This window comes from Lonchura striata, chromosome 5 (genome assembly GCF_050655825.1).
Source record: "Lonchura striata isolate lonStrDom1 chromosome 5, ASM5065582v1, whole genome shotgun sequence".
NCBI classification, from domain to species: Eukaryota; Metazoa; Chordata; class Aves; order Passeriformes; family Estrildidae; genus Lonchura; species Lonchura striata.
In genome coordinates, this window is record NC_140707.1 from 19,616,442 (window position 1) to 19,632,047 (window position 15,606).

A 15,606-nucleotide genomic window follows, 5' to 3' on the forward strand; every position below is an offset into this window, starting at 1 on the left:
ACCAAAAAAAGTGTTGGATCTTCAGGATCACATTTTATAGGAAAAAATACTCAATGTGCAACAGGTGCATAAACAATATATGCTACTCTTTTAATGCCCCTCACCTTTAGTTAATTAAATATTCTTATAGGAAAGAAGGAATTATTTTTTTCTGCGTGATTTTATGTTAGAAATTCTTTTCTCTCTTCTTTTTTGGGTATCAGTAGGATTTTAATGAAACAATTCATTGTCCTGGCAACACTGCTCAAATAAGAACTGGAAAGGAACAAGGGGGTGGTTTTATGACTGTGCTATTGCTAGCTGTTGGGGAGCTTTTTTGCCTTTTATAATTTCTATAATTGTAAAGCTCCCTGTAGAGAAGAAAACACAATAGCAGAAGTATATTTGAAATGCTAATAAAATGATATTAGTTGTGTTTGTCCTTGGGTTTGTGGCCCATTAAAATCTAATAATACAGAGCCAATAGAAGGTATAATTCTATAGAATTCTATAATTCTATAGAAGACATAATTCTTTATGTATTTCAGGTTTTGCCAAAAGCTTGGATCGTTTTGCTTCTAGCACTTGCATACATCCAAGCTGTTACTCAAGGGCATAGGCAGTGGTGAAGATGGAGGTGGAGAAGCTATAGGAGTTAGTTATAAAAATTGATTATCACCTCTGGTTAGGCTAGAGGCTCCTCAAGTGCAGAAGTGGCTGGCATTTTATTTTCCTAATGGATATGCTAACAATTATTTAAACAGAAACATAGTAAAACAGAAATATCTGTTGCTGAGACTGAAGGAAAAAAAAATAAACAAAAAGCAAGCAACCAATTAAAACCCACAGAACCAAAAGCAAACATAAACTCATTTGAAATTGTAGTATTTCCGTGTTTTACCCACAGCAGCCTTTACATCCTCCATCAAATAACTGACAGCTGCAGAAACTGTGGCACCAGTAAGTTATCATGGAATTTTCCTAGCTTAGCCCAGACATAAATGTTCTTTTCCAGTTCAATAAAGGAGCCTAATTTTTTTTCCATTATCACCGGCCATGGAGCCCAAATGGCCAAATAGATCAAAGGTACTCATCAGGCTGAGAACTGCTCAGATTGCTCTGCATGTCCAGTGTTTAATTTGTGAGAGATGATGAGGCTTTTAGCATCCTTCATTTATTTTTACTTCTTGAAAATCTAATGAAATGACACACTGGGGATCTTCATCACCGGGTGCTGAGTGTCTCTGGAAAGTCAGCTAATGTGCTACCGTTTTGGGGAATGGGCTGCTCTTCACAAGATGAGCTTTTTAGTGCTCTAAATGGCCAATAATATGTGGGCAAAACTGAGACTTTGAGGGGAGGAGTGGCAGCTTGGGGAATCGGTAGCAAAAAAGAAGCTGAGGTCCAGAAAATTTGTGTTGTTATTATACTGTTCTTATTGGGTTTGTTTTTTGCTGTAGCAAGGATGCAATAAGGTTCAGAGCATCACAGAAATAACCAGGCAATGACCTTGGCTTGGAAATCTGATCATGTACAATTAACCAGAACACAAGGAGTGACTGTAATAAAAAGCATAGAAGGAGCAGGATAGGGAAATTCAGAGCGGGAGCTGTATGATCCTGCAGTGACTCCGATGAACCACACAAACATAAAGGCAGTTCAGCAGTCCTTTGAACAGTGGGGGATTTACATATGAACTGATAACAAATCACATCTTCAGGCTTCACAAGAGTGAATCTCAGATGAGATGTGAGAGATGACAGGCAGGGAGCAGAGCCAGAACTTCAGGGAAATATCTGTGTGAATAAACTAAGTATTGCATGGGAGCTTGTTGGACACTTTAGTAACAAATGGAATCTCTGACAGAGTATAGCTTTGAGCTGCCTCCTGACACAATGAAACAACAGCTGGAAAAATCCCTTCCTTGTTACAGCCATGTAGACCCAGGATAAACCAACAAAACCCCTCCCAAACCTCCCATGGTGGTAAATTAACCTTGGCAGCTCTACAGTCAAATGAAGTCAAGGGAAACTCCAAGAATCAACCAATGGACTTCATCTGGTGCTTACAAAGCAACTGGAGTCTGCTCTCAGCTTTCATCCTCCTGGACCATCTGCCACATGGATGCTTTTGCCTGCATCAGTTGCCTGAGGTTAGCAAAAAGACATGTCCAGTCCTCCCCACTTTGCATCAAGGTGGCTTCAGGCTTGTCTTTGGTTATTAGCAAATCTTTTTGTCTCAGATTCTTAGCTCCAAAAATGGGTCTGAAATATTTATGTATGTTTGGAGAGCTTGGAATCCCACTTGGAGAGCAATGTTAATAGACTGTGCTTTTTTCCTCAGATCAAAGATTCCATGTTGACACAAACCGTAGCCAAGTTTTATTCTTTCACAGCCTAGCTTAGCTCCAAGTTGGTTTTCAATTCATATAATCCTCTCACATAAATCAAATAAAAGATACTACTACAAATGGAAACATTACCTGGGAAAGGATAAAAAGTAAGGTTTATTTACTTCAGAGAGCATAGAAAGGCATGATTCTTGCCTCAGGAGTATTTCTAATTTCACACAGTTCCAGCGGTTTCACTGTGTGTGATTCCCAGTCCATGACGTGGTTCATAGCCTAAGGGATGTGTGAAAGACCCCAGTGAAAGGGGCTGCAGGAATATTTCATGATCCCATGGAATGTGCCAAGACCCTGCTTGCTTTGTGTGGGAGCTCAGGAGATCTCAGGAGAATAATGAGGCATCCCTGCAGAAAACTGCTATTGAGCCTTTCCTGACCTGAAAAAACCCCACATGTATACGACCCAGATAGCAAACTACTTTTCAGCTGCACACACTGTTCTTAGGTCATTAGCTGGGATTGTTAACAAGGCAGGCAGTTGGTCATGGCTGCAGTGGTGGGGTTTTTTGACCACCAACTCCTCGAGCCAGAACACATTCATCAGAGCATGTAACAACAAATGATTGAAGTGCTGAGCTGCATTTGGAGAGGTAACACACAGATAAAAGCGTCCAGAAGCCCTTTGCAATTCCCTTAGTCATCCATTCCCACTGAAAGCTTCCCTTTGGGACTTTCCAGGAGGCCTGGTACAACCTTTGGTCGTCCTTTTGGTCAGAGCTCTTATCTGTGCAGTGCAGACCCAGCCTCTTTCTGCTTGCGCTCCTCCAAAGCGGTTTTTACGGGATAAACAAGCCGCATTTGCTGATGCACGCTTCCTTATCAGCTGGACAACACGCTTCTCCTGCATGGTGGGTCACACTTGCTGCTGGGCCAGCTCCAGGAATTCCAGGGCGGCTGCATCACGGCTCATTTGGCGCTCGCTTGCAGCCATGGACTCGAAAAGAATCACAGCCACCGTGTGATGGAGCCTTATCTTAGAGCCCACCAGGAGTTTCCCGGTGTTGCAAAGCATCTTTAGGTTGATAATTGCAGGTCTTGGATCTTTTTAATGAGATAGCAACATGATAAGCGCTGATCTGGGGAGCTGTCACAATGCCAGACTGAGGACAATGTGTCTTCTTGAAGGAGAATTTCACTTATATTGTGTTTCTGTAAAATATAAGTAAATAAGTAAAGCATTTCTGTATCTCAAAACCAGCTCACAGCTGTTATGAAACTAATTGGTAAAGTTGTCTGAGACAAGACGCAAGACACATTTGCGGAGAGAAGAAAACCAAAAAACCCTGTGAATTTTTACCAACCAACCCAAGAAGTTACAGCCCCGAAGAAGAAACATCTCAGGAATCACATGAAACGTAGCTGGTACAGAGCTACTAGACTATAGAAAGAATTATTTCTCTTGGATCACAGCTTTCAAAAGTTATTTCTCTCTCAACACTGCAAAGCAACAGCTTTCCATCACCCTAGTCGCTCCCTGTTACAACATTCCTTGTTGCCTCTCCTCCAGTTCCAGCACCTCCACAGGAATCAACCTTCTTGCAGTCCATTCCCCCTTGGCTACAGGCTTTGCTGCCTTATGCCAAGCTGTAAATGTAACCAGAATATGTCAGATACAGAGCAGAGGCAATCATGGAGCACTTTGCACTCAATTTTTCATTAAAAAAATAAACATCTCTTCACCAAAACATCTGTAAAAAATCAGAATTTGTTATGCACAGCCTACTACTATGGGACAGGGCTTGTGGCTTAAAATGGGAGCAAGACATACAATAATGCTTTAATTAATGCTTGTGAAGCACTTGAAAATGTCACATGGTATATGCTCCTGCAAACCATGTTGATTAATTACCATCAGTGAGCTGCTGGTTTGTTAGGAACCTTTCCAAGGTGGGCCTTCTCATTAGCCTGGTAGAAAGCAACCCTCAGCAGGAGGGAACAAGTTGCTTCAAACACAGTTCAACTTTCTGCCAGTTTCGTCTTCATCTCACTGACAGACTTCTGAGTCTTAATTTAATTATAGTGCCTTAAATGTTTTGTGATAGCATATCTCAATCTCTCAGTTCTGTCTTTTTATGTTTTTTTAAGTTGTTGTGGGATAGAGGAATAGATAATTTTTTCCAGTGTCCATTAAATTTCCCTTTGCCTCCAGTGCAGTATGTGCTTCATAAAAGAGATGAACCTGCTGCAAGTGAAATAAGCTGATGCTGCACTGTCTTTTTAGAGCAACAAAAATCTTTATAGATTATTTTCCCGAGTGCCATGAATCTCCTTCAAAGCCTTAAGTCACTGATACCAATTAATAAACTTAATAGTCTCATTTTCAATTCACATTCAGGCCGTACAGAGCGCGTGCTCTGGCAGATGCTTGAAAGCTTTGTCTTTCAGAGATAAAATGTTACCTTGTGTGTGAGGTGGGGGTGATTCAGGAGCAGAAAGACCTGTTAAAGTGCAGCACCTGAGGCCTCCTTGTTTTCTGAATTTACAGTCTCAGGCTGGCAGTCGTATAAATGAGTGATGCTCTCTGATGTTCTCTTCCAAGCAGGCAACAAAATTGGCAGGGAGTCTTGGGTTTTGTGCTGATGTGTCCAGAATTCAAATAATTTCATTCTCGGCTATAATGACAATTGGAGGCAGAGTATTACCTTGAGAAAAGAGAAGGGAGAGATGACTTCTGGATCCTGTATTGAATTAACAACCGATTCCCATTTACTCTCTCTGCTGAAAACTCTATTATGCAGGGGTCTTATTGCCTTTATTCAAGGGCAGGGAATTAAAAAAGTGATATCGATGGTAATGCTCTCATCCTCCTGCCATGACACTGAATAATGGGGACAAAGAAGGGGAATCTTGACGGATGATATGCCTTTTAAAAGACTGCTGATGGCGAAAACACGGAAAGGACGACACATTTGAGTACCAGTGATGAAGTCATATTCAGATTTTTGTGCTTTTTGCTTAGGACATTAAAATAGTTTTTCTTTCCTTTTTGTTGTTGGTTTTGGAACATTTTATTTTCATGTTTTTGCAGGAGGGAGTCGTTACTTTAAGGAACATAATCAAGATGAGGTAAAGTGTTGCTTACACTAATTCCAAGAGAAATCTGCTCTCTCTCCTCCTGGACTCAGAGAGCAAGCTTTGGGAATTTGTCAGGGAAAAGTCCAGAAACAGATTGGTATAATTATTTGGGGAGAGCAATACTGCTGCTCAGGTGGAGGTTCTTCTGGCACTTTCCAGTTCAGCTTAAGCTCTTTCTGGCGTTACACGGACTAAGTAAAACTGGTGGTCTTATAAAAAATGATACCCACTGTGGACCCTCCCTTTACAAATACATACATTTAGGTCTAAAAAAATATATTTCCCTTTGTAAACTAGACCTTACACAAAATAAGGAGTGTGTTTGCATTAGGAACTTCCATGGAATAAGTGAGAACACCTCCATTCTATGAGTGGGTAAATGAGAAGCAAAATATTGAACTACCTTGCCAAAAGTCACTTTCTGAGGTGAGAACAAAACACAGGTCTTAGTCTACCTAGTGCAAACCTACAAGGTTTGATCTATTAACACTCTTCTCTGATCTCAGCCCAGATGTAAGTGAGGCCCCTTGCCCTAAATTTTCAGTTGAAACTTCTGTGAGGTGGAATCATGAAAATCAGCCCTGTTACAGCTCACAGTCTGTGTACGTGTGACATGACCTGGAGAACCATTGTGCACCTCCACCCTACCTCAGCATCCTGGCTACAACCACCAAGCTTTGAAAATAAACTCATAAATGACTTTAGGCTTTGTTCCTAGCTGAACAGAATATTTGCAAGCAGCCACTGTCAATGAAGAGAGCCGACAGCTGTATTTTCCTTGCGTTTCCTTGCCTCTGCTGGCAGGAATTCAGGCTAATAATTATAATTATAACCAGCTGCTTGTGGCCTCCAGAGGTCAGCATATCACTGGAAAATAGCTAAATATCAGCACCCTCAAACTATGCTTTCCATGTTGTTCTCATTAAGTGTAGTTTCCAATTTCTCTGATAACAAGGTTTAAAGGGTTTTTCCCCAACACTACTTGTGACAGCAAAAGCAAGAAAAAAGCTCTCAGAGTATGGATTGTAAAATGCAAAATATTGTCATTGATCAGTGGCTGGAACATTTCCTGGGTGACAAGTTTATTTAGAACAGTCAAGTAGATATACACAGGTTTAAGTGGGACATCCCCTGGGTGACAAGTTTATTGAGAACAGCTAAGTAGATGCCCACAGGTTTAAGCTGCTATTCCTGATGTGTCAGTAGTGATGGAGTGAATGAACCTGCCAAGCACCTTCTGGGTGGGTGCCAGACTTTCGCAGTTGTGGGAAAAGCTTTAATTTCTATTGCCTTTCAACACAACTTGCTGTTGTAGTCCCATTCTGAGAAAGAATAATATAGAACCAGAGATGTGAAATAAAGAGTGAAAATTGGAGGCAGGAAACAGCTTTCAGGCAAGAAGAAACTTAGACTATTCACCTCAGGAAAAATAAGTTGGAGAGAATATGATAACATAGAATCATGGAATAGTTTGGTTTGGAAGGGACCTTAAAGATGATTGAAATTAATTATTTCTAAATACGTTTATTGGCTCTCATGATATCATCCTGGATTCCCTAATCTAGAGCAAAACCAGGATGAGCTACCTTTCTAAAAGACCCAAATCTCGCACAATCTCCAAGATAAGATAGATGCAATCTGTTACAAAACACCCAGAACCAGCCTCAAAACATCCTCATAAACACCAAAGAGCCTTGGTGTCACGCAACAATAATTTCTCCTACAGCACAATCTAATTTCTTAGCATGAAGAGCACAAGATTTACTGAGCCCTCTACTGTGTTTTGAAACACAACCTGAAGTGGATCCAGCTGTATACAAAGAGTAGAAACCCTGTTACCAAAAAATAAAACTAATAATACAAACAAGAAAAAATCCATCACAATTAAAAAAAAAAAAAAAGGAAATAGAAAGGAAGAACAACACTCAAATCTTTCATTATTTTTATTAAAGCTGCAGAGTCATACTACACACAACAAATATTTTATTGATATAATCTAAGTTAATAAAATAGTTGAACAACTCTTTAGATTTATATTTGTATAGAAATGATCTGGGGAACATCTCATCTTGAGACAGCAGTGCCCGAAAACAACTATTCAGCAGGGTTTTTTAAAAGAAGAGTTTGGGACTAGAGGATGCACAGTTCATTCTCAAAGGAAAAAGAAAAAATCCATGCAAAAATAACTCCCACCCAAAGTGTAAGGCCATATGGAATGACCACGTGAGGGATGGCTCTTTCTTTCCAGTATTCCTACTGTGGGAGCTTGTCATCTAAACTCAGTAATGAAAACAAGACAGAAAGAAAACTGAATTGCACAATCCTAGTCTGCAGGTGACAACGTCGTAACATCTCTTTACAAGTCCCTACTCTGTTCCAGTTGGGAGGATGGGTTATGGTGCTGTGTCTGTCCCCAGCTGCCAGCTGATGTCAGTTACTGTCCATGCTATGAACACAAGTCAGTCTAGCTACTATTGCTTTGCTCTCCCTCCTTCACCTGGGTGTACTTTACATTCTACATAGCACTGCCTGACAAGGGCCAACTGCGTGGCGTTTCCCCCCGCTCCAAAGCCCACAGCCCAAGGGGTGATCTCCTGGCTGGGCCCGGGAGGTGTCTGTCCCAGAGCGCCAGGCACGCTCATGCTAGATCATGCCGTTGATCTTAGTCCACTCGTAGATGTCCTGCTCGCACACGATGTCCGAGTTGATGAGGAGGTACCTGTCCCCCACACAGAAGTGCTTCTGGCAGGCAGCACACTTGAAGCACTCAAGGTGATAGACCTTGTCCTTCACCCTCATGGTCATCTCATAGGCACGGATCCGCTTCTCGCAGGAGGCGCACAGCCCGTCCTGGCCAAAGAGCCTGCAACAACAGCACAGAGGTCAGCACGGCTCCTTGGCTGGCAAAACCCAGTCAAAACCAGAGCACAACACCCTTGATCCATTAGGACCAGTTGAGTTACAGAGAGGTCATGTGGAAAGCTGCCGAGCAGAACTGGAAGCTTTGCAACACCAAAACTTGAAACAGGAGATCCAAGGTCTTCACCTTGGATAAAATCACAGAATGGGTTAGGCTGGAAGGAAATTTAAAGTCCATCCTGTACCACCCCCTGCCATGGCATCCTGTCCCTGCCATCGGCAGGGACACCTTCCACTAGCGCAGATTGCTCCAAGCCCCATCCAACCCGGCCTTGGACATTTCCAAGGATGGGGCAGCCACAGCTTCTCTGCCCAACTTATGCCAGGGCCTCCCCACCCTCCCAGGGAAGAATTTCTTCCTTAATATCCAAACTAAATCTAGTCAAATCTATCAATATAATATTGGCATCTCTGATCAATTGCCTTATCCTGAATTGAAGGAGCAAATGTTGTCCATAGTACTGCATGAAGTTGTGCCATATTAATACTTCCACTTCTGTGATCAACAGAAATTACCTTTTGCTAATAATTTTTGCCTTTCTTAAACTGTTACTCTGTAATTTACGGAAAGGAGTTGGGAGAAGCCATGGTCTAAGGCTCTCCTGCCTTTTGTCTGTGCCTTCACCTTGGAAATTCTTTCAAGCACTTCTATATCCATAAAGGCACACCTGATCCATGAAGTCTCTCCTGATGGGTTTCAGAAGGACACTTCTAAGACCTCCTGGATGTTTGTGAGACAGTTTTATGCTGTGAACTGCTCTTTAATCCACGTGGAGAGACCCTGCTGAGGTCCTCATGATATTATCTATAAAAAGGAGCCTTTAATTAATGCCATACAGAGTTTATTAAGTCAAATCAGTAATAAAGAAGCATGAATATATTGAATTTTTTTAAGGGATGAATGCTACAGGTGATGTATTCATTGAGTTTGACTTCCAAACTTCCATACTAAATCTGGAAAAAGTTTTTCCACCTCCTACACATTTCCTGCATGTACTGTGCCTGATTTAAATAATCTTTTGGAAGAAAGGATGTGTGGTAAATTAAGAAACCTTTGAGAAAGAATGTAATTCCTTTTGTCTACCAGGAGATGTCAGTGTTTACTTCTGCCCAGTGAAAGTAACGCTAAGGTTACAAAAAGGTTGCCAAATTTTTCATTAATGAGGGAAGATATCTATTGCATTATTAAATAAATAAAAACGTTGTATTTCGCTGCAAGAAAATGGATTGATTGTATTGCCATACTTCCTGTTGCTTCCATTTTAAGTTGAAAAGTATCTGGGAAGTGTAATTAACACTGGATCACTGCTGGATTTACAAGTGGTCCCATTAGCAGAATTCAGTCCTTAATTTCTGCTCAGCAAAATTCCATCAGCAAAGCCCAGGGATAGCATAATTAGGAAGTCCACTGAGATTTTGGGTTTGTTTTTATTGGCAGGTAAATTAGCCTTCAGTAAAAAAGCTGGAAAAATACCAAATATCATTATTCTGTTCCACAAACCTCCTGACACGTTAGGGATCCATTAGAAGAAATGGAACACAATGAGCACAGCAAAGATCAATACATTTTAATTGAGAATGTAAAGATCCTTTGTTATCAATTTTTGTGAAATATCTTAGTCTCCACTTAATCCTTAACTTAGAAATTTTTTGCAAAACAGGCAGGCAAGGAGTTACTGATGAAAACACCCATAACAAGTGTATTTGTAGGATCTGATTCTGCAAAATTTGAAAAATTTTTGCTTATTCAGTACCAGGCTCAAGAATGCCAAAACCCTAAATGCACTTTCACCTCTTCCCTGGGTTTAAACACCTTTAAGTTCCAAGGCAATTCTGGGAGAAGCAGGAAATTCCTTAAAACCATTTAGGGGTATCAGTTCATTGCCAGCTCAGTGGGAGATTGCTGGAATTCAGCACCTTTTCCCAATTTCTGCTTGCCAGAATGCCACATTGACCCTTCACCTGGAGCTGTGGGGTTAGGTCTGAATGACAGACGCCAACAACTCTGAGTCCTAGGAGTTCTTTCTGTATTCTTTACATTATCAAATAATTCTGGTTCATCCACAATGTGTAGCATTGCTTTTGTTTCCATTAAAAATGCTTCCCCCCACCCCCCCAACCTTTAAAATATTTAGATATAAACAACTTCAAGTTGTTTATCTAATCAAGGCAGATAATCTCTAGTTTTATCTATAAATTACTGAAGAATCCCAGCAATACTAAAAGCATCTGCATATGAATCCCAAAAATACGAGGATAGGCTGATGGAGTAGGGCTGTGCACTCTGGAGAAGGCTCTGGGGAGATCCTAGAGAGATCCTTCCAGTGCTTAAAGGGGTTCCAGGAGAGCTGGAGATGGACTTTGGGGATGGAGGATGAGACAAAGGGGAATGGCTTTTAAATGACAGATAGTGTATTTAGTTGGGATATTGGGAAGGAATTCTTCCCTGAGCCCTGGCACAGGTTGCCCAAGAAGCTGTGGATGCCCCATCCCTGGAAGGCCAGGGTGGAGGGGAATTGGAGCAACCTGTCCTAGTGGAAGGTGTCTCTGCCCGTGGCAGGGGCTGAAACAAGAGGAGCTGTAAGGTCCCTTTCCAGCCCAAACAATTCAGGCATTCTAGGACAGGAGCCCATACTGCAAACCTGAGCTTGCAGATACTGCCAGGCTTTGAGAGACATTCCAAATGAATTCCTCATTCCCAGCTGTACTCAGCAAACAATGGGAAGGAGGGAGGAAGGATCTGAGGAGTGGGATGCCTACCTGAGATAGTCCCTCCTGCAGAGCTTCCTGCCCAGCTTGTAGTAGAGGCGCCTGCCCACCTCGCCGAGCCGGCAGCCGCACAGGTCACAGCTGAGGCAGTCCTCGTGCCAGTACTGGTCGATGGCCTTCAGGAAATAGCGGTCCCCGATGTTCTGCTGGCAGCCCCCGCATGTCAGCAGCGACGGGGGGATCTGCAGCACCTCATCCACCGGCTCCCTGAGGGAGTGAGACAAGCGTTGGATGAAGGGAGCCCACTCCAAGAGCATCCACGCGAGAAGAAGGAAAAGCGAAATAAGTCACAAGCTCAGACAGGTTAGGACAGGGGTGGTGTCCTTGTTTTTGCTTGTTTTCACCAAGACTAAGAAAGGCACCCAAGGGATTTTACACTTTCCGTTGGGAAATGGAAATTTGGAGACTAAGTTTGTCGGTGTCACTTCTCAGAACAGCACGAAATTAATAAACACAACAGCTGATTCTGTTGCCCAACTGGTTTAAGTCTCACTGCTGATTTTAATAAAGCCAGCATTTTACCTCATGTTGCTGCAGGACTTCTTTTTTCCCTTAGCCAAGGACATGAATCCCCTGGGATGGGTCTGTGCCAACATACTTCAATTATCTGGGATTTACACATCCATGAGTGAAAGGAGACACAAATCTTTATTGTGATATTAGCACTGACTCTTTATGCACCTTATTTTGTTCCTTTTTCTAAAAAGCTTGGAGATCTAGGACAATTCTGGTTAAAGAAGTGATAATTTTCTTCAAAGCCACTTTCTTAAAAGACTTCTGTGTCTTTTGGGGTAATTTCACAACAGCAAAAAAAATTAAAAGAACAGTGCCTGAACTCAGTTTTGTATTGTTTTGGGCTTCACCCAAATGCCAGAAAAGTAAATAAAAAAAATCTACTGGATCCATCCCTTAAGCACTTGCTTAATTTCAAACCTTTAGCTAGTAGAGTGGACCCCAAATTTTTTCATATTATTGGATTAGTGCTCCAGCACAGAGTCCCTGAGCAATTTGCTTCTGTCATTTGTCTGTCCTCCTGTGGGCTGCTGGGGGCAGAGGAGACCTACACTGATGAAGAAGCTCTGCTCCCTGTTTCCAGCAGGCAACAGGAAAAAAATTGTATTACTCCTGCTTATTTACTGGATCAGCAGTTTTCTGGGCAAAAATTACTTTCTTCAGCAGGGAGAAACGACCTCTGGTCAAAAACTTCTCGGCTGAGAAAGTGATCCTGCAGTTTTATTTAGGCAAGCTGAGCTCTGAGATATTATCTGGTTCTATTCTGTCTGGTTTCTCCCTTCTAAGTTTAAACTGCTGTGCCCTGCAAGCTATGTCGTAACACCTCTCTCCTGCCAGCTCACCATCCTGTGAGTTTTCATTAAAATAATGGGGAACTCATTATTAGGCCCTATTTTTTTCCAAATTTATCCTTTTGGGCCACATACTCCCTTTCTTAACACGTGGGCTCCATGCTGACAACTTCTGAGAGCTTTCCAGTAGAAGGAAGCACACATCATTATCCTTCATTTTCTGTTATCTGAAACTTTGAAGTGTACCCCAAAATGTTTCATCTGAGGGGTGTTTGGGAATCTCAAGCCAGGTTTCACTGAGAGCCCTAAGCTCAGGAACAGCCCAACGGATGTTTATGCAGAACAGCATTCCTGGTTAACGCATTAGGCTTTTGATGTCCATGGATTTCTAAGCCAGCACTTAAGCCACCAGAACACAAGGCAGGTAAATAAATAAGGATTAAAAAAAAAACTTTGTAGATGAAAGCTGGACATCATTAGGAGCTGAGATTAGAGTTTCTTAAAAAACAGCATAAAAGAAAATGTAACATGTAAAACATCATGGAATGAAGTGATGTAATCCCCAAAAGCAGCGGTTCCCATGTGCTCGTTCCGGGCTCCAAGCAATGGCATTTTTAGTATCTGACAGGAAACAAACCACATATGACTCAATTTACTGAGAGCGATGTTTTAAGCGTTATCTAGAAACGGAGATTTTATAATTTATTTCTTTTTTCTTCTGTCTTACCGCGATCCCGGACAAGCCTCAGTGCAGTAAATTAGCACGTTCAGGGCTGAAGTGGCCCTGGGTCTGTGCCGAGTTACCATCCCTGGGTGTGCAGCAGGGACGGGACAGCGGGAACACCCCCCGGGAGAAAGCCTGGATCTGGACACGGAAGCCGGTCCCTTCCCTGAGTGGGAAGCCCAGAGAGGGAAATTCTCATCTCCTACATCCCGTCCATCAAGTCTGTCTACATGCTCTTAGCATGCACCCAGCCCCCACCAAAGCTTTCTACGAGCTTTTGGAAGTTGCATTACGAAAACGTGGAAGTTGGGCACCCGCAGCTAACAGCCCTGACCTTTCACTGATCGTCTGCAGCGACTCGGGCAGATCGGGGATGGGGCAGAGAGGGCCCCTCGGGATGGAAAACCTGAAAGCTTGGGAAGCGGGACGCTCCCTCTCTCGCCGAGCATCCCCACCACTCCGCGGTGGGATGAGGGAGTGGGAGATGCCCTGCCCGGGGGGAATTGCGCCTCTCTTCTCCCGGCTGCTCTTCCCTCAACTTGGGAGGCTCTCCGCAAGCTTCCCCACGCCGTCAGCCCTGCGGGGCCGGGGCAGCCCGGTGTCCTGTGCAGGGGAAGGGGGTCGGAGCTGCGGGGGCTGCCGCCGAAGCCCTCCGGGGCTGCCAGGCGCACAATGCCGGCGGCGGCTCCGTCGGGGAGGACGGGTGGCACCGGGAGGCGAGCGGGGACGATGGCGAGCGGGGGACCGGGCAGAAGAAGCGCGCACTTACTCGGAAGGATCGAGGCTTTTCCTCTCGATGGCCGATGACATTGGCAGGGCCGGTTCCTTTGTGGCGTGCCGGTGGTGGGCTCTGCCCCCGCCGCCCCCGCAGAGGCTGTCTGCTCGCGGAGCCTTGTCGCCAGCCGCGCTGCCCCGCCGCCCCGCGATGACATTCACAGGATTTCCTCCTGCAGCACCGAGACAGAGAGAGACACACAGGGGCTGGGGCTGCGCTCCGGCCCCGCACAGGCCCCCCCGCCCCCCGGCCCCGCACGTCCCACCCCGGCGCTGACCTCCCATCCCCGCCGCGCTCCCCCCGCGCCCCGGCCGGCGGGGCCGCTCCCGCGGCGGGCGGGGGACGGCGGCCGCGGCCGCCACCGCGGCTCCGCGCCCGGCGCTCAGCGGCTCCGCGCGGGCAGCTCCGCACACGCTCCGCGCCCGGGCGGCAGCGCTGCGAGCGGCGGCAGCCGCATCCCCTGGATTATTATTACTCCGTGGCTCAGCCCCGGCTCTCTGGTTTCATTTCCTTTTTCCTGATCACGATTCAAATACAATAGAAGGAAATCACACTTAAAGAGACAGCTGCCCGTTTCTTAACTGCACTCCTGGGGATTCGGCAATACAAACAGCAGCATCACGACTCGCTGGGTTCCTTAAAGAGACAGAGCGGGGCTCCCCAGAGTCAGGGCTGGGGGCTGCCGGGGCGTTCTCACGTTATTATTATTCCCTTACTAACGCTGTCTCTGTGCGCAGGCAGGTGGGCGACCTGAGAATGATCCCAAGAGCTGGAATAAAATAAGCGCCTGGTTCCGGATTGTGCCGCCTTCTCAGCTGCACCCAGGAGCGGCACTCGCCATCCCTCTCCTCGTCCTCTCCCTCTCTGACACGAACATGCACATGCCCACACGCACCCATGGGTTCGCGGGGCTCTTGGAGAGCCACAGGTAAAGATCCCGAACATGATTTGTCCACCCAGAGTTCAAACTGGTCAGCTCAGTTGTGTCTCATTTACAGACCGAGTGAACATTTGCTTCCAGACACCCCCGGATTCTTGGCAAGCTCTGTAACAAATTTACACCCGGGCACCGTGTGATGCTAATGAGCTATGAAAGCCGGCGAATACCAAGTATCGATCTGTAATTAATCCAAGACACGCCAAAGATGGGGAAAGTCTTGCCTGGATATTTCTATTTTTCCTCCCACCCTTGCTCCTCTCCATCAGCACAGCACATCCCGGAAAGGACTGATTTACAGCGCCGGAGTGAAAACTATTGCAGCAATCCGAGCCTTTGCCAGGCTCTGTGGCATTAGACGATGGCCCTTGCTGGAGGCAGAGTTCTGGATGGGATGAACAGCTTGCCCTGTTAATTCCTTTTAAAAAAGTAAAGAAATATCTGTAATAAAGCCCCGGAGAGTAGTGGTAGCAGCAATATTTCACTTCTATATTAATTCCCACAAGAAAAATATATTTTATGTCTATTTTTATGACTACATTCTCCTTTTTTTTCCCCGCTTTTTGGCAGCTGGGGATATAATATCTGCAATACATTAATGAGCCTGATCCAAATATTAGTAATGTCAGCAGAAAGACTGTTATTCTTTCAAGGGACTTTGAACCCAGCTCTTGAAATACTTTAGAGCTATCACTGCTTACTAGAACATATCTTTCTT

The 15,606-nt window shown here is 44.4% G+C and overlaps 1 protein-coding gene across 5 annotated transcripts; it reads right to left on the reverse strand.

Moving 5' to 3' along the window:
- Positions 1 to 7,388: 7,388 nt before the first annotated feature.
- LMO2 (LIM domain only 2) lies at positions 7,389 to 15,157 on the reverse strand. Of its 5 annotated transcripts, none has more exons than XM_085581256.1 (4): positions 14,668 to 15,157; positions 13,946 to 14,123; positions 11,140 to 11,355; positions 7,389 to 8,323 (listed from the first exon to the last, which is right to left on the reverse strand). In XM_085581256.1, the coding sequence occupies exons 1-4, from the start codon at positions 14,894 to 14,896 to the stop codon at positions 8,104 to 8,106; spliced, it is 843 nt and encodes a 280-aa protein (XP_085437382.1). In that variant the 5' UTR covers positions 14,897 to 15,157; the 3' UTR covers positions 7,389 to 8,103. The 5 variants fall into 5 exon arrangements, with proteins under 5 accessions (XP_085437382.1, XP_085437384.1, XP_085437385.1 ...); XM_085581258.1 differs by having other exon boundaries at positions 14,506 to 14,822; XM_085581259.1 differs by having other exon boundaries at positions 14,672 to 14,817.
- Between the last annotated feature and the right edge of the window lie 449 nt (positions 15,158 to 15,606).